Source organism: Triticum urartu, chromosome 3A (genome assembly GCF_056163025.1).
Source record: "Triticum urartu cultivar PI428250 chromosome 3A, HENAU_Tu73, whole genome shotgun sequence".
In the NCBI taxonomy this organism is placed as follows: Eukaryota; Viridiplantae; Streptophyta; class Magnoliopsida; order Poales; family Poaceae; genus Triticum; species Triticum urartu.
In genome coordinates, this window is record NC_141875.1 from 108,097,228 (window position 1) to 108,124,572 (window position 27,345).

The 27,345-nt window shown below is 43.8% G+C and overlaps 1 protein-coding gene across 1 annotated transcript; it reads right to left on the reverse strand.

Annotated features, from left to right (window-relative positions):
• Positions 1-432: 432 nt before the first annotated feature.
• LOC125531145 (cytokinin dehydrogenase 2) lies at positions 433-3,847 on the reverse strand. The gene is made up of 3 exons (XM_048695553.2): positions 3,048-3,847; positions 2,506-2,948; positions 433-1,188 (listed from the first exon to the last, which is right to left on the reverse strand). Exons 1-3 carry the CDS (start codon positions 3,676-3,678, stop codon positions 604-606), a joined length of 1,659 nt encoding a protein of 552 aa, XP_048551510.2. The 5' UTR covers positions 3,679-3,847; the 3' UTR covers positions 433-603.
• Positions 3,848-27,345: the final 23,498 nt, after the last annotated feature.

Genomic DNA, 27,345 nt, shown 5'->3' on the forward strand with positions numbered 1-27,345 from the left:
AAGAATTAAAATGAAAAACACAAAATTAAATGAAAAAGAAATCATAAAACCAAAAACCCCCCAAACATTTTAGTACCGGTTGGTGTTACCAACCGGTACTAAAGGGCTCCCGGCCCCCGGAGCTGGCTCGTGCCACGTGGTTGCCCTTTAGCACCGGTTCGTGCTGAACCGGTACTAAAGGGGAGGGGGCCTTTAGTGCCGAAATGTTAGTGCCGGTTCCGAAACCGGCACTAAAGGACCTTACGAACCGGTGCTAATGGCCCGTTTTTTACTAGTGAAGGAAGGAACCGATACATTTGATCGAGCGTCTCGATTCACTTGCATGGAAGCCAAATGAACTTCGACATAGCATGTTCTACCACATAACCCATCCGTGCCATGATTGCATGACATACTACTAATTAACTTCGACATAACATGTACTCCTACAAATATCGTACTAATTAACATGCAGTAAACTCAAATCATTTTCCTCCTGACGAACCCACACATGCATGCATGCACGAAGGCAAGCTAAAGCATGCATTAAAGAGAATATATACCCCTCTCTAGGGTCTAGCTAGGTCGGGGAGTCGATCGGGACCGATGGATTATCTTTCGCGATCAAGCCAGCGGGGACGTGAAAATTCTCTGACCACGGGACAGGATCACCTTGGGGTCATACTCCCTCTTCCGCTCCACGAACCTGGCCCACTTGGCTGGACCAAAGTGCTTCTTCTCCCACCCGGCCTGGTCGGCGTAGTACGACAGGTACTGCACGCACGCTATCCCGGCCTCCTCGCAGAACCGTAAGATCTCGTCGTTCTGCTCCTCCAGCCGCCCGAGGTCGCCCTCGGACACGGCCGACCGGAGGATCCCAACTGTGTAGAACACCTCCTCCTCCTCTGGGAACACCGCCGACATGCCCCCGTCCCACCTGTTCCGGTTCATGGGGTAGACGAGGACGGGCCCCATGGCGCCGGTGGTACCGCGGCGGAGGATGCCGTGGAAGACGCCGGCGGCGAAGTCGAGGACGCGGGAGCGCGGGAGGAAGAGGTTGAGCCAGGGGTGCGGCACGTCCCACTGACCGGCGGCGCGGAGCTTGAGCTCGCCGCCGTGCACGCGGTCCAGGAACTCCACGTACGACACGTCCTGCACGGACGCGAAGCCCCGCGCGTACCGCAGCTCGCGCAGCAGCGTCTCCAGCCTCTGCATGTACATGCATGCACCGGTCAATAACTTTTCACACTGAACAGCTTCATGCATGCATGCATGCATGAGACTGCCGACGTGTCAACGTACTGCATTATGAAAAACATGTACGTGCCACCATTACGATGACTTTTGCAGCCATCTACCCCGCAGAAGAGCAGGACAAATACCCGTACAAATTATCAAAAGGTGATAGATCAAGTTTTACTTTCTGGACAATTGGTGGCGGGCACGGCGTGACGTGTGTATGCATGGAAGGCCAGCCAGGGATTGGCCGCTTGCATCTGCATGAAAGGTCGCTGTCCCATCCGATCCCATGCATCGGATCTACTAGCTTGTTCGTGCGCTAGCCTACTAGGTGTACTGGCTAACAGATAATACTCCACGGAATTGATGTCGATCGATGCTCAAAAGATTATATGTCGACATGGATTTACTTTATTCTGGTAAAGGTATTCTTTCTAGTATTGTGGGTGGTTTATGGATGACATTATATATCTCTATGATGAAATGACGAGACAAGATATTTTTCACGTACTGATCTACTCCCTAGTCACAAGTCACAACTAACACCGGTTATCATAGTGAGCCTTGGGATCAACTCAATGCAAAAAAGAATTTGCATTTACCATTGTGCAATTCTAGATTTAGAAAGCGGAAGTGTGTGTGTGTGTGTGTGTGTGTGCGCACATTGTTCTGCTGTTTTCGACTAAATAGAAGTTTCTGCACATACTCCTTCCGCCCCGAATTACTCGTCACAAGAATGGATGTATTTAAAACTAAATACGACTAAATAAATCCATTTCTGCGACGTAATTCCAGACAAAGGAGTATGATTTTTACCACCTTAGTTGCCCTTCATGACGTGGTACTTAGTGGACTTGTATATTTTCTTTGGCGAATAGACTCGAAATAAATTCGTTAATTGATTAGCCCCACCAATCTCTCTCTCTCTCTCTACAAACGTTTTCTAAAATTCCACACGTCCTGTACAGTAATTTTAGTTCCCTCAGTTCTTATTAAATTTAGAAGACTGTGAAATAGCAAAAAGAAATCATATATTTTTTGGACGGAAAAGGAAGTTAGGTGTGCGACAGTGCGATATATGTGCATTCCAAGGGCGGGCAGAGGGTAGGCCAAGTACGTACGACGATGGTGCTGCATGCAAGCTATAGGCTTGAGCCATGCACGCATGCATCCACGTCATAGGCCACCAAAAGTCACGATCCCCTGAGTCGCTGGGTCCCATGCAGCTTAACTTTACCCGCCGCTTCACGACGCGCACCCGCACCGACAAAGGTGGTCATTTATTACCTTATCGACGTCGCGCTCGCCGCCGGCTGCGCCGCCGTAGTACAGCGCTCCCTCAAGACAGTAGAGGACGCCACCTGCCTCCTCGGCGAGCTTGGCGAATCGTGCCGCGGCATCGGGGCCCGAGAAGAAGGACGAAGACGACGATGACGGCGACTGCGAGCGCCAGCTCCCGATCAGGCCCTCGTCCGCGACGACCGTGCCCTCGACGTAGTCCATGAGCCCGGACAGCGCGTCGCCACGCTCGACGTCTATGAGCCGCTCCTGGTCGCCGGTGAGTGCGGCGGCGCCCGTGTAGAGGAGCCGCACCCAGCGCGCCCACGTCGGCGCTGGCACCAGCGGTATGCGCGCCCGCGTTATGACGCCGAACTGCCCCAGCCCGCCCAGCACGGCGTCGAACAGGTCGGCGTCCTTCTTCTTCGAACACGTCACCATCTCTCCGAGCCCTACTTATTTACAAGCAGTGGTCAAGTAAGGAGTACGCAAGTGAACTTGCTGCTTGTAATTAATGAAGTAGTGAGCGTGCAGGTACGCAGCGCACGCACCGGTGATGACGTCCAGTTCTTGGACGTTAGAAATCTGGGGGCCGTAGCGGAAGGCCTGGCCGCTGATGCCGGCGTTGGAGAGCGTCCCGCCGACGGTGAGGTGGAGGTAGTCGGTCCACGAACGCGGCGTCAGGCCGTGCGCCAGGGCGGCGCGCAGCACGTCCACCCACAGCTGTTCGCCGCCGGCGTCTATGTACTGGCCTTCGACCGACACGGAGAGGCGGGACGCAGTGGAGCTGGAGCCTCCGCCGAGGCGTCCGAGCGACGGCATGTCGACGACGACGCCGTCGAGCGCGGCCGCCTGGCCACGGACGGAGTGGCCGCGTCCCCGGGCGGACACCGGGAACGGGGATGAGCGCGCGCACGAGGCGCGCAGCAGCACGGCGATGTCGGCGGGGCACGACGGATAGAGCACGGCCGCCGCCGGCGCGACCGTCACGTTGCCGAAGTCAGTGGACGCGAGCGCGGTGGCCTCGGCGTCGTCGCGGATGAGCGCTCCGACGCCGAGGGCGCGGAGCTCGTCGCGGAAGGGGGAGGCCGGCGTCCACGCGAGCGCGTCGTCGTGAGCCCGTGCTGCCTGGACGGTCTGCAGCAGGAAGCACCCGAGCACGAAGAGAGCAGCCATGATCATCTCCTGGGTGTCTTAGCTTGAGTGATCGATGGATCGATCTCTGTGTCTTTGTGGCTCTTCTCTTGCGGATGGTGGGCTATAAATAACCGGCGCCGTGCCTATGGAGAGAGGCTGCGATCGAGTGTGAGCCAGGCAGACAACTTAGCTAGCTAGATGGCGCGACCGACGACTTGGGGTTGGGGGAGAGAGACTCAAAGATTCTTGTTTGATTTTGCCGTACGGGCATTATGATCATGGCAGTACGTACCTACAGTGAATGCACGAACTGTGGCAAAAGAACACGAGATACGTACGTGCAGAGATCTTGCAAATCTATGCTGAATGAATACCGTACAAACAGCGGCCCAGCGAGCTAGCAAGTTGCACCATGTAGCCGGTCCATCCTGCTTGCGTAGGTACGTGTGATAGTACATTTTTTTTCTTTTCTTTTGAATGATCTCACACGTACTACATATGTACGTGTAGGCTGTAGGCCTGTAGCCAGCAAACACAGACATGCATGTACGCCAGAAAAAAAAAGGTCGACTACGTTTGTATACGTACGTATGCCGCAGCAAGAGACGCCAAAACTGTATGCGGCGCAAGCTAGCTGACAAGAACACCAAGGACAAAGCTCCGGCATCATCATGAGAACGTACGAGAGAGTAAACACAAGCATATATACTTGTACATGCATATGGTTGGGCTTGTTGCATGATGCATGCATCGCGACTTCTCAAGTCACAACACAATTGCGTAGTACTCCCTCCTGTCATTTTTAGTCTTAGTCTGTATATAAGTTTTGTGTAAAGTCAAAATATATCTAATTTGATCAAATTTATAGAAAAAATATCAACATTTACAATACCAAATCAATATCATTAGATTCATTATTGAATGTAGTTTCATATTATATATTTGGTATTGTATATGTTCATATATTTTAATATAAATTTGATCACATTTTGAAAATTTTAACTTAACACAAAACTTATACGGGGAGTAAAAGGGACCAGAGGGAGTAGTACTACTATGAATTTGGATGCATTAATGCATACACCGTACGATCAACTACCATCATTGACAATCCTTCAAATGATTAATCAGTTGAGTTCTAGCGTGCTTTGTGTCAGCATTTCTTTTTTGAGATATATAAACGTGACTAGAAGCGTCCGCGCGCTTTGCTGCACCGTTTTTCTCTTGGTGTCTAGAATCTAAGTTTTTTCATATAACAATTTTTAAGAAGACATGAGATACTTGATAATAAGAACGCTTGCTACCCCCAAAGACAACAAAAGAAAACCAATACACCATCAATAATGATGGGACCTGTAAATATTGGCCGTAACCTGTAAAAGGACAACGATCAGATTATATCAAAACACATACTTGACAAACTACAACATAAAACAAGGTTGTTTTCATCCTTGTTTATCCCTTCAACACGTCTTTGGTGTGGTTCAGTTGTTCCATCGACAGTATGTGCTCCAATTGCCTTATGCCCAGGCATTTGATGGCCCATTTCTGAACATGTAATTTGCCCATACTGTTACCCAAATCAAACTCATCTTTATACATAAAAAATGTTAGTCTGGTTGTTAAGGCCAACGACACTTTACAGCAAGAAGAACTCTTTGGTACACTGAAGCTAACTAATTTGCACAGTTTCAAAAGAATCAATCCATGATCTTGGTTTACTAAGCAAGGAGTAGATAAACTTTGTTATCTCATGGCACAAGTCGGTTAATATTTGGATTGCAAGAACTCTCATGTCAGAGAGTTATGGGAACCATTTGATTTTTCAGTAAAGAAGCCATATGTGCTAACAGTTGCACAACTCAAAGCAAGAAATTAATTTCTCCTTAGCTATACACACCTTATAAAGTATATGATGTTTCATACTCTGTCTTTGACTTAGAAAATATCAACCCCGGGCATGCGACTTTATTTGCAGTATCTTACAATGCAGAGTCATTTGGCTACTTCAAAAAGTTATAATATATCTAGAATTCAGTTTACACCCTTCCATTTCTCTTGTACTGATTCTCAAACTCACCACACCCAAGGAATCAGCCACATGTGGAACTTAGCTGCAAGAAAACAATCGCCATTGCTCATTATTTTGCATAATCACCACAAAAATCATTTCTTGCATGATGCCCCTCCTGCGAATTTCATAGGATGACTTCATGAGAAGGCTAATCTAGTGTGGTACAGAAATACAACATGCCAAATTATATCCTTACATTGAATGGTGCTGATCAAACGCAAAAAATGAAATGTGATTTATTAGCTTTGATGGCATAATACTTAATTCAAAATAAGATAAATTAGTGCCTATTTTGGTTTCTTCTTGGCCAACACAAGAACGTACTACTGCTTCCACTTATGACTGCCACAAACCAGAACAACCTCATCCATCTCGCACATCACACGAACGTAAGGAACTTGCCATTGGTAGAAGATATCACACGGCATCAAATTTGACCAAATAATAGGTTCATCGTCTATTTAACAGCCTTTGTTAGTATTACATTATAATGAGTTTTTAGAATCCATTATAGTTTCTGGTCATTTTTTCTGTGAGAGCTTCTGATTTTCAACGCTTGGATTGGAGCAAATTCACCAACAGTTCCTTTGAGATTCAGAACATGTCCATATACAAAGATTAAGAGTCAAGCGCCATAAGCGAATTTTGAGACATTCATGAAATAAAATGTCATGCGGCTATGGCGTTGCCTAACTCGTGGTAGCACACAAGCACAAAGAAAATAAAAAATTATGGATGAACACACACTATTACTTAACCAGTGCGCTACAATTAGCCAAGAAAGTTATACACCAAATATACATGCATGTCAATAAATTCTATAGGATCGACAAAGATTCAGTAATGGGCATTCTGAAATAACATGTTTCTAGATCTACTTACAATGACAAACACTTATTACCTTAAGCCATTCAAATAGATTGTGTTCTACATCCACAACTGCGACATCATCCTTCTCACCATACAATTCAGAAGGCAAGTCATCACACCAACAATTGAAGAAAAGTCCATCCTACCTGCTCCAGACAACCACACCTTGTTGAGTTAACAGGATCAAATAATTTCCGTTATAAACAGAGCCAAATTTATCAGTTCATACAAAATTGTTACCTTCTTTATACTGCCCGTATGCCAATGTTGTTGCCGTCCCCCCACCAAATCCAGCTTTACCCCTTGTTGTCGTGGAGCTAGAACCTAGTAAGGCCTCTCCATCCCACCGACGGCTAGAGTAGGTAGCGCTTTGGAGAAGGCAAGGCAAGTAGAGCACGACATGGAGCAGGTGGCGGTAGGAGGAGGGGTACGGAGAACAGGAGGCATCGCCGGCGCTGAATCCTAGGGTTCATGGGGGCATCACCTTGACTGGTTCGTGGGGGAAGAGACATGCTTGGGAGGTTGCTGGACTCAGAATCGGAAGCGGGCAGTGGCAAGATGGTGCGGGGGTGGCGGCCGGAGCTGGGCGGGCCGTGGCGGCCGAAGCCTGGCGAGTAGTAGGCGGTGGCGGCCGAAGCCTGGCGAGCAGCAGCCAGAGGACCCAGCACAAATAAAACATGTGAGGAAGAAGAGAAGACTGAAGGAAATATGCCCTAGAGGCAATAATAAAGTTGTTATTTATATTTCCTTACATCATGATAAATGTTTATTATTCATGCTAGAATTGTATTAACCGGAAACTTAGTACACGTGTGAGTACATAGACAAACAGAGTGTCCCTTGGATGCCTCTACTAGACTAGCTCGTTAATCAAAGATGGTTAAGTTTCCTAGCCATAGACATGTGTTGTCATTTGATGAATGGGATCACATCATTAGAGAATGATGTGATGGACAAGACCCATCAGTTATCTTAGCACTATGGCCGTTTAGTTTATTGCTATTGCTTTCTTCATGACTTATACATGTTCCTATGACTATGAGATTATGCAACTCCCGAATACCGGAGGAACACTTAGTGTGCTATCAAACGTCACAACGTAACTGTGTGATTATAAAGATGCTCTATAGGTGTCTCCGATGGTATTTGTTGAGTTGGCATAGATCGAGATTAGGATTTGTCACTCTGATTGTCGGAGAGAGGTATCTCTCGGCCTTCTTGGTAATGCACATCACTATAAGCCTTGCAAGCAATATGACTAACGAGTTAGTTGCGGGATGATACATTACAGAACGAGTAAAGAGACTTGCCCGGTAACGAGATTCAACTAGGTATGATGATACCGACGATTGAATCTCGAGCAAGTAACATACCGATGAGAAAGGGAACAACGTATGTTGTTGTGCGGTTTGACCGATAAAAGATCTTCATAGAATATGTAGGAACCAATATGAGCATCCAAGTTCCGCTATTGGTTATTGACCGGAGATGTGTCTCGGTCATGTCTACATAGTTCTCGAACCCGTAGGGTCTGCACGCTTAACGTTCGATGACGATTTGTATTATGAGTTTATGTGATTTGATGTACCGAAGGTTGTTCGGAGTCCCGGATGAGATCGCGGGCATGACGAGGAGTCTCAAAATGGTCGAGACATAAAGATTCATATATTGGAAGACTACATTCGTACACCGTAATGGTTCGGGTCATTTCGGATAAATTTCGGAGTACCGGGGGTTACCGGACCCCCCCACCCCGGGAAGTTATTGGGCCTCATGAGCCTAATGGTGGAAGAGAGGAGGCAGGCCAAGGTGTGGCACGTGCCCCCCTAGCCCAAACCGAATTGGACTAGGGCTAGGGGGGTTGGCCCCCCTTTTCCTTCTCTTCTTCCTCCCCTTCCTTCTTCTCCTACTAGGACTAGGAAAGGAGGGAACCTACTCCTACTAGGTGTAGGATTCCCCCCTTGGGCGCGCCCCTTGTGGCCGGCCCTCCTCCTCCTCCGCTCCTTTATATATGGGGGAGGGGGGCATCCCATAGACACACAAGTTGATCTTTAGCCGTGTGCGGTGCCCCCCTCCACAGTTTTACACCTCGGTCATATTGTCGTAGTGCTTAGGCGAAGCCCTGCGTCGGTAACTTCATCATCACCGTCAACACGCCATCGTGCTGACGGAACTCACCCTCGGCATCAGCTGGATCAAGAGTACGAGGGACGTCACCGAGCTGAACGTGTGCAGATCGCAGAGGTGCCGTGCGTTCGGTACTTGATCGGTTGGATCGCGAAGACATTCGACTACATCAACCGCGTTACTAAAAGCTTCCGCTTTCGGTCTACGAGGGTACGTAGACAAACTCTCCCCTCTCGTTTCTATACATCTCCTAGATAGATCTTCCGTGATCGTAGGAATTTTTTGAAATACTGCGTTCCCCAACAGTGGCATCCGAGCGAGGTCTATGAGTAGATGTTATATGCACGAGTAGAACACAAAGAGTTGTGGGCGATAATAGTCATACTGCTTACCAGCAACGCCTTACTTTGATTTGGCGGTATTGTTGGATGAAGCGGCCCAGGCCGACATTACATGACCGCTTTCATTAGACTAGTTCTACCGACGTGCTTCGCACACAGGTGGTTGGCGGGTGTCTGTTTCTCCAACTTTAGTTGAATCGAGTTTGACTACGCCCGGTCCTTGTTGAAGGTTAAAACATCACACTTGACGAAAAATCGTTGTGGTTTTGATGTGTAGGTAACAACGGTTCTTGGTAGAATTCCATAGCAGCCACGTAAAACTTGCAACAACAAAGTAGAGGACGTCTAACTTGTTTTTGCAGGGCATGTTTGTGATGTGATATGGTCAAGACGTCATGAGATATAAATTGTTGTATGAGAGATCATGTTTTGGAAAAGTTATCGGCAATTGGCAGGAGCCTTATGGTTGTCACTTTATTGTATGAAATGCAATCGCCATGTAATTGCTTTACTTTATCACTAAGTGGTAGCAATAGTCGTAGAAGCAATAGTTGGCGATACGACAACGATGCTACGGTGGATATCAAGGTGTCAAGCCGGTGACCATGGAGATCATGACGGTGCTTTGGAGATGGAGATCCAAGGCACAAGATGATGATGGCCATATCATGTCACGTATTTTGATTGCATGTGATGATTATCCTTTATGCATCTTATATTGCTTAGTACGGTAGTAGCATTATAAGATGATCCCTCATTAAATTTCAAGGTATACGTGTTCTCCCTGGGTATGCACCGTTGCGACAGTTCGTCGTGCCGAGACACCACATGATGATCGGGTGTGATAAGCTCTACGTTCACATACAACGGGTGCAAGCCAGTTTTTGCACATGCAGAATACTCGGGTTAAACTTGACAAGCCCATATGCAGATATGGCCTCGAAACACTAAGACCGAAAGGTCAAACGTGAATCATATAGTAGATCTGATCAACATACAGATGTTCACCATTGGAAACTATTCCATCTCACGTGATGATCGGACAAGGTTTAGTTGATATGGATCACGTGATCATTTAGATGACTAGAGGGATGTCTATCTAAGTGGTAGTTCTTAAGTAATATGATTAATTGAACTTAAATTTACCATGAACTTAGTCCTGATAGTTTTGCATATCTATGTTGTAGATCAATAGCTCGTGTATAGTTCCCCTGTTTTATTTCTGATATGTTCCTATAGAAAAATAAGTTGAAAGATGATAGTAGCAATGATGCGGAATGGGTCCGTGATCTGAGGATTATCCTCATTGCTGCACAGAAGAATTATGTCCTTAATGCACCGCTAGGTGATGGACCTATTGCAGGAGTAGATACAGACGTTATAAACGTTTGGCAAGCTCGGTATGATGACTACTTGATAGTTTAGTGCGCCATGCTTTACGGCTTAGATCCGGGACTTCAAAAACTTTTTGAACTGCAAGGAGTATATAAGATGTTCCAAGAGCTGAAATTGGTATTTCAGACTCACGCCCGAGTCGAGAGGTATGAGACCTCTGACAAGTATTTTGCCTACAAGATGGAGGAGAATAGCTCATCCAGTGAGCATGTGCTCAGAATGTCTGAGTACTACAATCGCTTGAATCAAGTGGGAGTTAATCTTCCAGATAAGATAGTGATTGACAAAGTTCTCTAGTCACTATCACCAAGTTACTGGAACTTTGTGATGAACTATAATATGCAAGGGATGACGAAAACGATTCCCCGAGCTCTTCGCGATGTTGAAATCGGCGAAGGTAGAAATCAAGAAAAGCATCAAGTGTTGATGGTTGACAAGACCACTAGTTTCAAGTAAAAGGGCAAGGGAAAGAAAGAGAACTTCAAGAAGAATGGCAAGCAAGTTGCCACTCCCATGAAGAAGCCCAAAGCTAGACCCAAGCCTGAAACTGAGTGCTTCTACTGTAAACCCAGGCAAACGTCGGGCCAGGTCGGGTTCGGGCCGGGCTTGACAAAGCCCGAAGATAAAATCCCAAGCCCGAGCCCGGCCCGGCCCGGCCCGAAGTACATGAACAGTGACATATTTTAATTAAATTAATCATTTTTGGGATATTATATTAATTTATTATACCTATATTTTGAATAAAATATGTTTTTATACATATTTCGGGCTTTATTCGGCTTTCGGGCCGGGCTTCGGGTCAGAAAATGGAGCCCGAGCCCGGCCCGAATATCGGGCTTCAGGTTCGGGCTGGCGGGTCGGGTTGTCCATGACCGGGTCTATTCTACTGCAAAGGAAATGGTCACTGGAAGAGGAACTGCCCCAAATACTTGGCGGATAAGAAGGATGGCAAAGTGAATAAAAGTATATATGATATACATGTTATTGATGTGTACTTTACTGGTGTTCATAGTAGCCCCTGGGTATTTGATACTGGTTCAGTTGCTATGATTAGTAACTTGAAACATGAGTTACAAATGAGCAAAGACTAGTTGAGTGCAAGGTGACGATATGTGTTGGAAGTGATTCCAAGGTTGATAGGATCACCAACGCACACTCCCTTTACCTTCAGGATTAGTGTTGAACCTAAAATAAATGTTATTTGGTGTTTGGTTGAGCATAATATGATTGGATCATGTTTATTGCAATACAGTTATTCATTTAAGTCAAAGAATAATTGTTATTCTGTTTACATGAATAAAACCTTCTATGGTCATACACACAAGGTGAATGGTTTATTGAATCTTGATCGTAGTGATACACATATTCATAATATTGATGCCAAAAGATGCAAAGTTGATAATGATAGTGCAACATACTAGTGGCACTACCGTTTAAGTCATATTGGTGTAAAGCGCATGTAGAAACTCCATGCTAATGGGCTTTTGGAATCACTTGAGTATGAATCACTTGATGCTTGTGAAGCATGCCTCATGGTCAAGATGACTAAGACTCCGTTCTCCAGAACAATGGAGCGAGCCACTGACTTATTGGAAATAATACATACCGATGTATGCGGTCCGATGAGTGTTGAGGACTCATGGCGGGTATCATTATTTTCTGACCTTCACAGATGATTTGAGCAGATATGGGTATATCTACTTAATGAAACATAAGTCTGAAATATTTGAAAAGTTCAAAGAATTTCAGAGTGAAGTGGAAAATCATCGTAACAAGAAAATAAAATTTCTACGATCTGATCGCGGAGGCGAATATTTGAGTTACAGTTTGGTCTTCATTTGTAAGAGCATCTCCAGCCGCGCCCCCAACAGGCCCCCCAGGCCACTTTTTCGGCGCCGGCGCCGAAAAAACGGCCCAGTCACGCCCCCAGGACGTCGAAAATCACCGGTTCGGACCTTTTTTCCGCCCGGCGGTCACAGGCCGAACCCGGCACGCTGGGGAGCAGTTGGGGGCTCCGGCGCTAGGGAAAAGCACGCCTGACCCACACCGACAGGGGAAAAGTCAAGGTTTTCTTCCCCCAACTCGCCTCGCACCCCCCGCGCCCTCGGCCACCACTAGCTATACCCCGGCGACGGCCGCCGCCCTACTCTGCTAGATAGCCATTCCCCGCCGGAAAATAGCAGCGCTTCGCCGCGGCAGTCCCTCCCACAGCAGCTGGGCGTTTCCGGCCGCGGAGGCGCGGTTTAGCGGCGGGTACACGCCCACCGAGCGCAAGGTGTTCGACGTTTTGCCTGTCTCGGTGATGGACTCAGATGACGAGGAAGAGCTCGCCGCGCTGCTAGAGGAGGAAGCCGCGGCCGATGTCCAGGAAGAAGAGCATCTCATGGTGCTCGCCGCCCTCGCCCAGCTGCTGGCGAGCCATGAAAAGCCGCGGCGAGGTGGCTCGGCGCCGGGGCGGTTGAAAGCAAAGAACCGACTTCGTCTTGAAGGCTACTGCATGCTCTACTCCGACTACTTCGCCGATGCTCCACTTCACGGCGAGAAAACATTTCGGCGCCGTTATCGGATGAGACGAAAGCTCTTCCTCAGGATTGTGAATTCCATCCGGGAGTTCGACAACTACTTCAAGTGCAAGATGGATTGCACTGGCGCTCTTGGATTCACCTCCATCCAGAAGTGCACGACAGCGATGAGGATGCTTGCATATGGAGCTCCCGGTGATTCACTCGACGACTATGGGCGCATGGCCGAGTCCACCAGCATAGAGTGTTTCTACAAGTTCTGTCGGGCAGTGGTGGCAGTGTTTTGGCCACAATACTTGAGAACACCCAATGCGGAAGACACTGCTCGGATCCTAGCCCAGAATGCAGCAAGAGGATTTCCTGGGATGCTTGGAAGCATCGACTGCATGCATTGGAAATGGAAGAATTGCCCATTTGGTTGGCAGGGGATGTACAAAGGCGCCAAAGGCGGTTGCAGTGTGGTGCTTGAGGCGGTAGCCACACAGGACCTCTGGATTTGGCACTCCTTCTTTGGTATGCCAGGAACTCACAATGACATCAACGTGCTGCAGTGCTCTCCTGTTTTTGCCAAGCTCGTTGAGGGCCATTCTCCTCCGGTGAACTTCGAGATCAATGGGCACCAATACAATAAGGGGTACTACCTAGCAGATGGCATCTATCCGAGATGGTCGACATTTGTGAAGACGATCTCAAACCCTGCGGCAGGAGGCAAGAACGCCTGGTTTGCGAAAGTTCAGGAGGCTTGCAGGAAGGATGTCGAGCGGGCATTTGGTGTGCTCCAATCTCGATTCGCTGTTGTTCGGTACCCCGCTCAGACCTGGTCCAAAGATCAAATGTGGGAGATTATGACTTGCTGTGTCATCTTGCACAACATGATCACCGAGAGCGAGCAAGAAGACCCAGTGTTTGACACTGAACCATACTACAGGCAGGGTCCTCTAGCCGAAGTTGATCACCATCTACCGGCAACTTGGACTGCCTATCTCAGTATGCGTCAGGAGATCCGAGACCCACAGGTGCATCATCAACTGCAGAAAGATCTGATTGAGCACCTATGGAGGCTCAAGGGGGACGCCGTGTGATGAAATACGAGTTTTTATTTGTTGAACTATATAATTTGTATTGAACTATTTGTTGTTGTACTATTTTGTTGAAGTATTTGATTTTTCTGTGATGAAATATGTGATAAGAAATAATTGTGTTGATAATTGAACACCGAGACACGGCGAAACCACGCTGAATATGGGCCTATTCTCGCCCATATGGGCCCTTTATTCGCGAAATTGGGCTGCAAAGTGGGCCAATTTCGGCGCCTGGGGGCGAGCTGGGGGCGACGACTGGGCGCAAAACTGCCCCCAGTGCCGATTGTATCGCCGGATCGCCCCCAGGGGGCGATTTTTATGCGTCCTGGGGGGGCCAACGGCTGAAGATGCTCTAACAATGTAAAATAGTTTTGCAACTCACGCCACCTGGAACACCACATCATAATGGTGTGCCCGAACGTTGTAACTGTACTTTATTAGATATGGTGCGATCTATGATGTCTCTTACCAATTTACCGCTATCATTTTGGGGTTATACATTAGAGACAGCTGCATTCACGTTAAAAAGGGCACCATCTAAATCCGTTGAGACGACATCGTGGTTTAGCAAGAAACCTAAGCTGTCGTTTCTTGAAGTTTGGGACTGTGATGCTTATGTGAAAAAGCTTCAACCTGATAAGCTCGAACCCAAATCGGAGAAATGTGTCTTCATAGGACACCCAAAGGAAACTGTGGGTACACCTTATATCATAGATCCGAAGGCAAGATATTCGTTGCTATGAATGGATCCTTTCTAGAGAAGGAGTTTATCTCAAAAGAAGTGAGTGGGAGGAAAGTAAACTTGATGAGGTAGTTGTACCTTCTCCTGAATTGGAAAGTAGTTCATCACAGAAATCAGTTCTAGTGATTCCTACACCAATTAGTGAGCAAGCTAATGATGATGATCATGAAACTTCAGATCAAGTTACTACCGAACCTCGTAGGTCAACCAGAGTATGGTCCGCACCGGAGTGGTACGGTAATCCTTTCTGGAAGTCATGTTACTAGACCATGATGAACCTACGAACTATGAGGAAGCGATGATGAGCCCAGATTCCGTGAAATGGCTTGAGGCCATGAAATCTGAGATGGGATCCATGTATGAGAACAAAGTGTGGACTTCAGTTGACTTGCTGCTACCTCTTGAGCACTTGCGTTGGTTTTCCCTTGAAGAGGAATGGGTGGTGCAGCAAAGTAGCGTAAGTATTTCCCTCAGTTTTTGAGAACCAAGGTATCAATCCAGTAGGAGGCTATGCGCCAGTCCCTCGCACCTACACAAAACAAATAAATCCTCGCAACCAACGCGATAAGGGGTTGTCAATCCCAACACGTTCACTTACGAGAGTGAGATCTGATAGATATGATAAGATAATATTTTTGGTATTTTTATGATAAAGATGCAAAGTAAAATAAAAGCAAAGTAAAAAAGCAAAGGAAATAACTAAGTGTTGGAAGATTAATATGATGAAGATAGACCCGGGGGCCATAGGTTTCACTAGTGGCTTCTCTCAAGAGCATAAGTATTTTACGGTGGGTGAACAAATTACTGTTGAGCAATTGACAGAATTGAGCATAGTTATGAGAATATCTAGGCATGATCATGTATATAGGCATCACGTCCGTGACAAGTAGATTGAAACGATTCTGCATCTACTACTATTACTCCACTCATCGACCGCTATCTAGCATGCATCTAGGGTATTAAGTTCAAGAGAACAGAGTAACGCTTTAAGCAAGATGACATGATGTAGAGGGATAACCTCATGCAATATGATAAAAAACCCATCTTGTTATCCTCGATGGCAACAATACAATACGTGCCTTGCTGCCCCTACTGTCACTGGGAAATGACACCGCAAGATTGAACCCAAAGCTAAGAACTTCTCCCATTGCAAGAAAGATCAATCTAGTAGGCCAAACCAAACTGATAATTCAAAGAGACTTGCAAAGATAACCAATCATACATAAAAGAATTCAGAGAAGATTCAAATATTGTTCATAGATAAACTTGATCATAAACCCACAATTCATCGGTCTCAACAAACACACCGCAAAAGAAGATTACATCGAATGGATCTCCACAAGAGAGGGGGAGAACTTTGTATTGAGATCCAAAAAGAGAGAAGAAGCCATCTAGCTAATAACTATGGACCCGAAGGTCTGAGGTAAACTACTCACACTTCATCGGAAGGGCTATGGTGTTGATGTAGAAGCCCTCCGTGATCGATGCTCCCTCCGGCGGAGCTCTGGAACAGGCCCCAAGATGGGATCTCGTGGATACAGAAAGTTACGACGGTGGAATTAGGGTTTTGACTCCGTATTTGATCGTTTGGGGTACGTAGGTATATGTAGGAGGAAGAAGTATGTCGGTGGAGCAGCAGGGGGCCCACGAGGGTGGAGGGCGCGCCTGGGGGGGTAGGCATGCCCCCCTACCTCGTGGCTTCCCTGTTGGTTGCTTGACGTAGGGTCCAAGTATCCTGGATCTTGTTTGTTCCAAAAATCACGTTCCCAAAGGTTTCATTCCGTTTGGACTCCGTTTGATATTCCTTTTATTCGAAACCCTAAAATAGGCAAAAAAAACAGCAATTCTGGGCTGGGCCTCCAGTTAATAGGTTAGTCCCAAAAATAATATAAAAGTGAATAATAGAGCCCAATAATGTCCAAAACAGAAGATAATATAGCATGGAGAAATCAAAAATTATAGATATGTTGGAAACGTATCACTTGCCCGATGATCGGCAAGCCATAGAGAATAAATGGATCTTCAAGAAGAAGACTACCACTGACGGTAATATTACTGTCTACAAAGCTCGACTTGCTGCATAAGGTTTTCCACAAGTTCAAGGAGTTGACTACGATGAGACCTTCTCACCCGTAGCGATGCTTAAGTCCGTCCAAATCATGTTAGCAATTTCGGTATTTTATGATTACGAAATTTGGCAAATGGATGTCAAAACTGCATTCCCTAATGGATATCTTAAAGAAGAGTTGTATATGATGCAAGCAGAAGGTTTTGTTGATCCAAAAGGTGCTAGCAAAGTGTGCAAGCTCCAGCGATCCATTTATGGACTGGTGCAAGCATCTCGGAGTTGGAATATACGCTTTGATAGTGTGATCAAAGCATATGATTTTATATAGACTTTTGGAGAAGCCTATACTTACAGGAAAGTGAGTGGGAGCTCTGTAGCATTTCTGATATTATATGTAGATGACATATTGTTGATCGGAAATGATATTGAAATTCTGAATAGCATACAAGGATACTTGAATAAGAATTTTTCAATGAAAGACCTCGGTGAAGCTGCTTATATATTAGGCGTCAAGATCTATAGAGATAGATCAAGACGCTTAATTGGACTTTCACAGAGCACATACCTTGATAAGATTTTGAAGGAGTTCAAAAAGGATTAGTCAAAGAAGGAGTTCTTGCCTGAGTTGTAAGGTGTGAAGTTGAGTAAAGACTCTACCACGGCAGAAAATAGAAATAGAATGAAAAGTCATTCCCTATGCCTCAGTCATAAGTTCTATAAAGTATGCTATGCTGTGTACCAGACCTATTGTGTACCTCACCATGAATTTCGCAAGAGGGTACAATAGTGATCCAGGAGTGGATTAGTGGACAACGGTTAAAATTATCCTTAGTGGAATAATGACATGTTTCTCGGTTATGGAGGTGACAAAATGTTCGTCGTAAAGGGTTACGTCGATGCAAGCTTTGACCCTGATCCGGATGACTCTAAGTCTCAATCTGGATACACATTGAAAGTGGGAGCGATTAGCTAGAGTAGCTCCGTGCAGAGCATTGTAGACATAGAAAATTTGTAAATACATACGGCTCTGAATGTGGCAGACCCGTTGACTAAACTTCTCTCACAAGCAAAACATGATCACTCTTTGGGTGTTAATCACATAGCGATGTGAACTAGATTATTGAATCTAGTAAACCCTTTGGGTATTAGTCACATGGAGAGTTGAACTAATCACATAAAGATGTGAACTATTGGTGTTAAATCACATGACGATGTAATCTAGATTATTGACTCTAGTGCAAGTGGGAGACTGAAGGAAATATGCCCTAGAGGCAATAATAAAGTTGTTATTTATATTTCCTTACATCATGATAAATGTTCATTATTCATACTAGAATTGTATTAATCAGAAACTTAGTACATGTGTGAATACATAGACAAACAGAGTGTCCCTAGTATGCCTCTACTAGACTAGCTCGTTAATCAAAGATGGTTAAGTTTCCTAGCCATAAACATGTGTTGTCATTTGATGAACGGGATCACATCATTGGAGAATGATGTGATGGACAAGACCCATCCGTTAGCTTAGCACTATGATCGTTTAGTTTATTGCTATTGTTTTCTTCATGACTTATACATGTTCTTATGACTATGAGATTATGCAACTCCCGAATACTGGAGGAACACTTAGTGTGCTATCAAACGTCACAACGTAACTGGGTGATTATAAAGATGCTCTACAAGTGTCTCCGATGATGTTTGTTGAGTTGGCATAGATCGAGATTAGGATTTGTCACTCCGATTGTCGGAGAGGTATCTCTGGGCCCTCTCGGTAATGCACATCACTATAAGCCTTGCAAGAGATATTACTAATGAGTTAGTCGCGGGACGATGCATTACGAAACAAGTAAATAGACTTGCAGGTAACGAGATTGAACTAGGTATGATGATACCGATGATCGAATCTCGGGCAAGTAACATACCGATGACAAAGGGAACAACGTATGTTCTTATGCGGTTTGACCGATAAAGATCTTCGTAGAATATGTAGCAACCAATATGAGCATCTAGGTTCCGCTATTGGTTATTGACCAGAGATGTGTCTCGGTCATGTCTACATAGTTCTCGAACCCGTAGGGTCCGCACGCTTAATGTTTGATGACGATTCGTATTATGAGTTTATGTGATTTGATGTACCGAAGGTTGTTCGGAGTCCGGATGAGATCACAGACATGACGAGGAGTCTTGAAATGGTCGATACATGAAGATTCATATATTGGAAGGCTACATTCGGACACCAGAATGGTTCGGGTCATTTCCAAGTACTAGGGGTTACCGGACCCCCCGGAAGTTATTGGACCTCATGGGCCTAATGGTGGGAGAGAGGAGGCAGGCCAAGGTGTGGCGCGTGCCCCCCTAGCCCAAACCGAATTGTACTAGGGCTAGGGGTGCCACCCCCTGATACGTCTCCAACGTATCTAAATTTTTTTATTGCTCTATGCTATATTATCTACTGTTTTGGACTATATTGGGCTTTCTTTTCCACTTTTATATTATTTTTGGGATTAACCTATTAACCGGAGGCCCAGCCCAGAATTGTTGTTTTTTTGCCTATTTCAGTGTTTCGGAGAAACAGAATATCAAACGGAGTCCAAACGGAATGAAACCTTCGGAAACGTGATTTTCTCATCAGATAAGATCCAGGAGACTTGGACCCTCCATCAAGAAAGCCACGAGGCGGCCACGAGGGTGGAGAGCCCCCCTAGGGCACGCCCCCTGCCTCGTGGGCCCCTCGAAGCTCCACCGACGTACTTCTTCCTCCTATATATATCCACGTACCCCAAACGACCGGGGACGGAGCCAAAAACCTAATTCCACCGCCGCAACTTTCTGTGTCCACGAGATCCCATCTTGGGGCCTGTTCCGGAGCTCCGCCGGAGGGGGCATCGATCAAGGAGGGCTTCTACATCATCATCCAAGCCCCTCAGATGAAGTGTGAGTAGTTTATTTCAGACCTACGGGTCCATAGTTAGTAGCTAGATGGCTTCTTCTCTCTTTTTGGATCTCAATACAATGTTCTCCCCCTCTCTCATGGAGATTTATTCAATTTAATCTTCTTTTTATGGTGTGTTTGTTGGGACCGATGAATTGTGGGTTTATGATCAAGTCTATCTATGAATAATATTTGAATCTTCTCTGAATTCTTTTATGTATGATTGATTATCTTTGCAAGTCTCTTCGAATTATCAGTTTGGTTTGGCCTACTAGATTGGTTGTTCTTGCCATGGGAGAAGTACTTAGCTTTGGGTTCGATCTTGCGGTGTCCTTTCCCAGTGACAGAAGGGGCAGCAAGGCACGTATTATATCGTTGCCATCGAGGATAACAAGATGGTTTTTTTATCATATTGCATGAAACTATTCCTCTACATCATGTCATCTTGCTTAAGGCGTTACTCTGTTTTTAACTTAATACTCTAGATGCATGCTGGATAGCGGTCGATGAGTGGAGTAATAGTAGTAGATGCAGGCAGGAGTCGGTCTACTTGTCTCGCACGTGATGCCTATATACATAATTATACCTAGATATTCTCATAACTATGCTTAATTCTGTCAATTGCTCAACAATAATTTGTTCACCCACCGTAGAATACTTATGCTCTTGAGAGAAGCCACTAGTGAAACCTAAGGCCCTCGGGTCTCTTTCTCATCATATCAATCTCCATCACTTTACTATTGCTTTGCTTTTACTTTTTACTTTGCATCTCTATACCAAAAATACCAGAAAAAAATTATTTATCATCTCTATCAGATCTCACTTTCGTAAGTGACCGTGAAGGGATTGACAACCCCTAAGTGCGTTGGTTGCGTTGAGCTATTGTTTTGTGTAGGTACGAGGGACTCGCGCGTAGCCTCCTACTAGATTGATACCTTGGTTCTCAAAAACCGAGGGAAATACTTACGCTACTTTGCTGCATCATCCTCTCCTCTTCGGGGAAATCCAACGCAGTGCTCAAGAGGTAGCAAGAAGAATTTCTGGCGCCGTTGCCGGGGGAGTCTGCGCAAAAGTCAACATACCAAGTACCCATCATAATCCCTATCTCCCGCATTACATTATTTGCCATTTGCCTCTTGTTTTCCTCTCCCCCACTTCACCCTTGCCGTTTTATTAACCCTCTCTCTCTCTATCCTCCCTCTCTCTCTATTTGCCTCTTTTTGCCCGTCTGCTTTTTGTTTGCTTGTGTGTTAGTTTGCTTGTTTGTCGCGATGGCTCAAGATAATACTAAATTATGTGACTTCACGAATACCAACAATAATGATTTCCTTAGCACTCCGATTGCTCCTCTTACCGATGCTGAATCTTGTGAAATTAATACTGCTTTGCTGAATCTTTTCATGAAAGATCCGTTCTCCGGCCTTCCTAGTGAAGATGCCGCTACCCATCTTAATAGCTTCGTTGATTTGTGTGACATGTAAAAGAAGAAAGATGTCGATAATGATATAGTTAAATTGAAGCTATTTCCTTTTTCGCTTAGAGATCGTGCTAAAGCTTGGTTTTCATCTTTGCCTAAAAATAGTATTGATTCATGGAACAAGTGCAAAGATGCTTTTATCTCTAAGTATTTTCCTCCCGCTAAGATCATCTCTCTTAGAAACGATATTATGAATTTTAAGCAACTTGATCATGAACATGTTGCACAATCTTGGGAGAGAATGAAATTAATGATACGTAATTGCCCTACTCATGGTTTGAATTTGTGGATGATTATACAAAATTTTTATGCCGGATTGAATTTTGCTTCTAGAAATCTTTTAGATTCGGCCGCGGGAGGCACTTTTATGGAAATCACTTTAGGATATGCTACTAAACTCCTAGATAATATTATGGTTAATTATTCTCAATGGCATGCTGAAAGATCTACTAATAAAAAGGTGCATGTGATAGAAGAAATTAATGTTTTGAGTGGAAAGATGGATGAACTTATGAAATTATTTGCTAATAAGAGTGTTTCTTCTAATCCTAATGATGTGCCCTTATCTACTTTGATTGAGAATAATAATGAATCTATGGATGTGAATTTTGTTGGTAGGAACAATTTTGGTAACAACGCGTATAGAGGAAATTTCAATCCTAGGCCTTATCCTAGTAATCCCTCTAATAATTATGGTAATTCCTACAACAATTTTTATGGAAATTATAATAAGATACCCTCTGATTTTGAGTCTAATATTAAATAATTTATTTCTTCGCCAGAGAATTTTAATGCTATGATTGAAGAAAAATTGCTTAAGATTGATGATTTGGCTAGGAACGTTGATAGAATTGCTCTTGATGTTGATTCTTTGAAACTTAGATATATTCCACCTAAGCATGATATCAATGAGTCTCTCAAAGCCATGAGAATTTCGATTGACGAGTGCAAAGAAAGAACCGCTAGGACGTGTGCTATGAAAGATGCCTTTATTAAAGCGTGTTCTTCTAGTTCCTATGGAAATAATGATGAAGATCTAGAAGTTATTGAAATGTCCCCTATTAAATCTTTGTTTTGCAATATGAATCTTGATAATGATGGGACTGAATATGATCCACCTTTACCTAGAAGGCGTTCCAATAATTCTGAATCTTTTGATCTTGATGCTAAATTTGATAAAAGTGGGATTGAAGAAATTAAAACCCTAGATATTGCTAAACCCACTATATTAGGTTTCAAGGAATTTAATTGATGAAAATTTCTCTTTAATTGATTGTATTTCCTTGTTGCAATCTGTGCTAAAATCTCCTCACGCTTATAGTCAAAATAAAGCGTTTACTAAACATATCGTTGATGCCTTGATGCAATCTTATGAAGAAAAAATTGAATTGGAAGTTTCTATCCCTAGAAAACTTTATGATGAGTGGGAACCTACTATTAAAATTAAAATTAAAAATTATGAGTTTAATGTTTTTTGTGATTTGGGTGCTAGTGTCTCTACTATTCCCAAATTTTTGTGTGATTTGCTAGATTTCCGTGATTTTGATGATTGCTCTCTAAACTTGCATCTTGCGGATTCCACTATTAAGAAACCTATGGGACGAATTAATGATGTTCTTATTGTTGCAAATAGGAATTATGTGCCCGTAGATTTTATCGTTCTTGATATAGATTGCAATCCTTCTTGCCCTATTATTCTCGGTAGACCTTTCCTTAGAATGGTTGGTGCAATTATTGATATGAAGGAAGGGAATATTAGATTTCAATTTACATTAAAAAAGGGCATGTAACACTTCCCTAGAAAGAAAATAAAATTAACATATGAATCTATCATGAGAGCCACTTATGGATTGCCTACCAAAGATGGCAATACCTAGATCTATTCTTGCTTATTAAGCCTAGCTAGGGGCGTTAAACGATAGCGCTTGTTGGGAGGCAACCCAATTTTATTTTTATTACTTGCTTTTTTATCCTTTTTAGTAATAAATAATTTATTTAGCCTCTGTTTTGGTTGTGTTTTTTGTGTTTAATTAGTGTTTGTGCCAAGTAGAACCGTTGGGAAGACTTGGGGAAAGTCTTGTTGAACTTGCTGTAAAAAACAGAAACTTTAGCGCTCACGAGAACTGATGTCATTTTTATTTTTAAAGTGCTATTTGGTTAATTATTTTTGCAGATGATTAATAGATAAATTCCTCACGTCCAGAAATTTATTTTAGAATTTTTGGGGTTCCAGATCTTGCGCTAGCTACAGATTACTACAGATTGTTCTGTTTTTGACAGATTCTGTTTTTCGTGTGTTGTTTTCTTATTTTGATGAATCTATGGCTAGTAAAATAGTTTATAATCCATAGAGAAGTTATAATACAGTAGGTTTAACACCAATATAAATAAATAATGAGTTCATTACAGTACCTTGAAGTGGTCTTTTGTTTTCTTTCGCTAACAGAGCTCACGAGATTTTCTACTTTAAGTTTTGTGTTGTGAAGTTTTCAAGTTTTGGGTAAAGATTTGATGGATTATTGAACAAGGAGTGGCAAGAGCCTAAGCCTGGGGATGCCCATGGCACCCCCAAGATAATCTAAGGACACCTAAAAGCCAAAGCTTGGGGATGCCCCGGAAGGCATCCCCTCTTTCGTCTACTTCTATCGGTAACTTTACTTGGAGCTATATTTTTATTCACCACATGATATGTGTTTTGCTTGGAGCGTCTTTTATGATTTGAGTCTTTGCTAGTTAGTCTACCACAATCATCCTTGCTGTATACACCTTTTGAGAGAGCCATACATGATTTGGAATTTGATAGAATACTCTATGTGCTTCACTTATATATTTTGAGCTTTATAGTTCTGCTATAGTGCTTCACTTATATCTTTTAGAGCACGGTGGTGGATTTGTTTTATAGAAACTATTGTTCTCTCATGCTTCGCTTAGATTATTTTGAGAGTCTTAATAGCATGGTAATTTGCTTAAAATCCTAATATGCTTGGTATGCAAGATTAATAATAAAACTTTCGTATGAGTGTGTTGAATACTAAGAAAAGTTTGATGCTTGACGATTGTTTTGAGATATGGAGGTAATAATATCAAAGTCATGCTAGTTGAGTAGTTGTGAAATTTAGAAATACTTGTGTTGAGGTTTGTAAGTCCCATAGCGTGCACGTATGGCAAACGTTATGCAACAAATTTGAAACATGAGGTGTTATTTGATTGTCTTCCTTATGAGTGGCGGTCGGGGACGAGCGATGGTCTTTTCCTACCAATCTATGCCCCTAGGAGCATGCGCGTAGTGCCGAGGTTTTTGATGACTTGTAGATTTTTGAAATAAGTATGTGAGTTCTTTATGACTAATGTGAAGTCCATGGATTATACGCACTCTCACCCTTCCATCATTGCTAGCCTCTTCGGTACCGTGCATTGCCCTTTCTCACATTGAGAGTTGGCGCAAACTTCGCCGGTGCATCCAAACCCCATGATATGATACGCTCTTTCACACATAAACCTCCTTATATCTTCCTCAAAACAGCCACCATACCTACCTATTATGGCATTTCCATAGCCATTCCGAGATATATTGCCATGCAACTTTCCATCATTCCGTTCATCATGACACATTCATCATTGTCATATTGCTTAGCATGATCATGTAGTTGACATAGTATTTGTGGCAAAGCCACCGTTCATAATTCTTTCATACATGTCACTCTTGGTTCATTGCATATCCCGGTACACCGCCGGAGGCATTCATATAGAGTCATCTTTGTTCTAGTATCGAGTTGTAATAATTGAGTTGTAAATAAATAGAAGTGTGATGATCATCGTTGGAGCACTGTCCCAAGTGAGGAATAAAAAAATGCCATAAAAAGGCCCAAAAAATATGAGAGAGAAAAAAAGAGAGAAGGGACAATGTTACTATCCTTTTACCACACTTGTGCTTCAAAGTAGCACCATGATCTTCATAGTAGAGAATCTCTCATGTTATCACTTTCATATACTAGTGGGAATTTTTCATTATAGAACTTGGCTTGTATATTCCAACAATGGGCCTCCTCAAGTGCCCTAGGTCTTCGTGAGCAAGCAAGTGGATGCACACCCATTAGTTTCTTTTGTTGAGCTTTCATACATTTATAGCTCTAGTGCATCCGTTGCATGGCAATCCCTATTCCTTGCATTAACATCAATCGGTGGGCATCTCCATAGCCCATTGATTAGCCTCGTTGATGTGAGACTTTCTCCTTTTTGTCTTCTCCACATAACCCCCCTCATTATATTATATTCCACCCATAGTGCTATGTCCATGGCTCGCGCTCATATATTGCGTGAAAGTTTATAGGTTTGAGATTACTAAAGTATGAAACAATTGCTTGGCTTGTCATTGGGGTTGTGCATGATGAGAGCATTCTTGAGTGACGAAAATGAAACATGACTAAACTATATGATTTTGTAGGGATGAACTTTCTTTGGCCATGTTATTTTGAGAAGACATAATTGCTTAGTTAGTATGCTTGAAGTATTATCATTTTTATGTCAATATGAAATTTTGTCTTGAATCTTTCAGATCTGAATATTCATACCAAAATTAAGAAGAATTACATCAAAATTATGCCAAGTAGCACTCCGCATCAAAAATTTTATTTTTATCATTTACCTATTCGAGGACGAGCAGGAATTAAGCTTGGGGATGCTTGATACGTCTCCAACGTATCTATAATTTTTGATTGCTCCATGCTATATTATCTACTATTTTGGACTATATTGGGCTTTATTTTCCACTTTTATATTATTTTTGGGATTAACCTATTAACCGGAGGCCCAGCCCAGAATTGTTGTTTTTTTGCCTATTTCAGTGTTTCGGAGAAACAGAATATCAAACGGAGTCCAAACGGAATGAAACCTTCGGAAACGTGATTTTCTCATCAGATAAGATCCAGGAGACTTGGACCCTCCATCAAGAAAGCCACGAGGCGGCCACGAGGGTGGAGGGTGCTGAAGGAAATATGCCCTAGAGGCAATAATAAAGTTATTATTTATTTCCTTATAATCATGATAAATGTTTATTATTCATGCTAGAATTGTATTAACCGGAAACATAATACATGTGTGAATACATAGACAAACAAAGTGTCACTAGTATGCCTCTACTTGACTAGCTCGTTAATCAAAGATGGTTATGTTTCCTAACCATGAACAATGAGTTGTTATTTGATTAACGGGATCACATCATTGAGAGAATGATCTGATTGACATGACCCATTCCATTAGCTTAGCACCCGATCGTTTAGTATGTTGCTATTGCTTTCTTCATGAATTACACATGTTCCTATAACTATGAGATTATGCAACTCCCGTTTACCGGAGGAACACTTTGGGTACTACCAAACGTCACAACGTAACTGGGTGATTATAAAGGAGTACTACAGGTGTCTCCAAAGGTACATGTTGGGTTGGCGTATTTCAAGATTAGGTTTTGTCACTCTGATTGTCGGAGAGGTATCTCTGGGCCCTCTCGGTAATGCACATCACTTAAGCCTTGCAAGCATTGCAACTAAATGAGTTAGTTGCGGGATGATGTATTACAGAACGAGTAAAGAGACTTGCCGGCAACGAGATTGAACTAGGTATTGGAATACCGACGATCGAATCTCGGGCAAGTAACATACCGATGACAAAGGGAACGACGTATGTTGTTATGCGGTCTGACCGATAAAGATCTTCGTAGAATATGTAGGAGCCAATATGGGCATCCAGGTCCCGCTATTGGTTATTGACTGGAGACATGTCTCGGTCATGTCTACATTGTTCTCGAACCCGTAGGGTCCGCACGCTTAAGGTTATGATGACAGTTATATTATGAGTTTATGCATTTTGATGTACCGAAGGTTGTTCGGAGTCCCGGATGTGATCACGGACATGACGAGGAGTCTCGAAATGGTCGAGACATAAAGATTGATATATTGGAAGCCTATGTTTGGATATCGGAAGTGTTCCGGGTGAAATCGAAATTTTACCGGAGTACCGGGAGGTTACCGGAACCCCCCCGGGAGCTAAATGGGCCATGATGGGCCTTAGTGGAAAAGAGAAGAGG

Coding starts and splice junctions, on each gene's coding strand:
- LOC125531145 (XM_048695553.2), bottom strand. CDS start 3,678: ATGATCATGGCTGCTCTCTTCGTGCTCGGGTGCTTCCTGCTGCAGACC. Junction 2,949..3,047: donor AGAACTGGACGTCATCACCG/GTGCGTGCGCTG, acceptor GTAAATAAGTAG/GGCTCGGAGAGATGGTGACG. Junction 1,189..2,505: donor GCGAGCGCGACGTCGATAAG/GTAATAAATGAC, acceptor ATGTACATGCAG/AGGCTGGAGACGCTGCTGCG.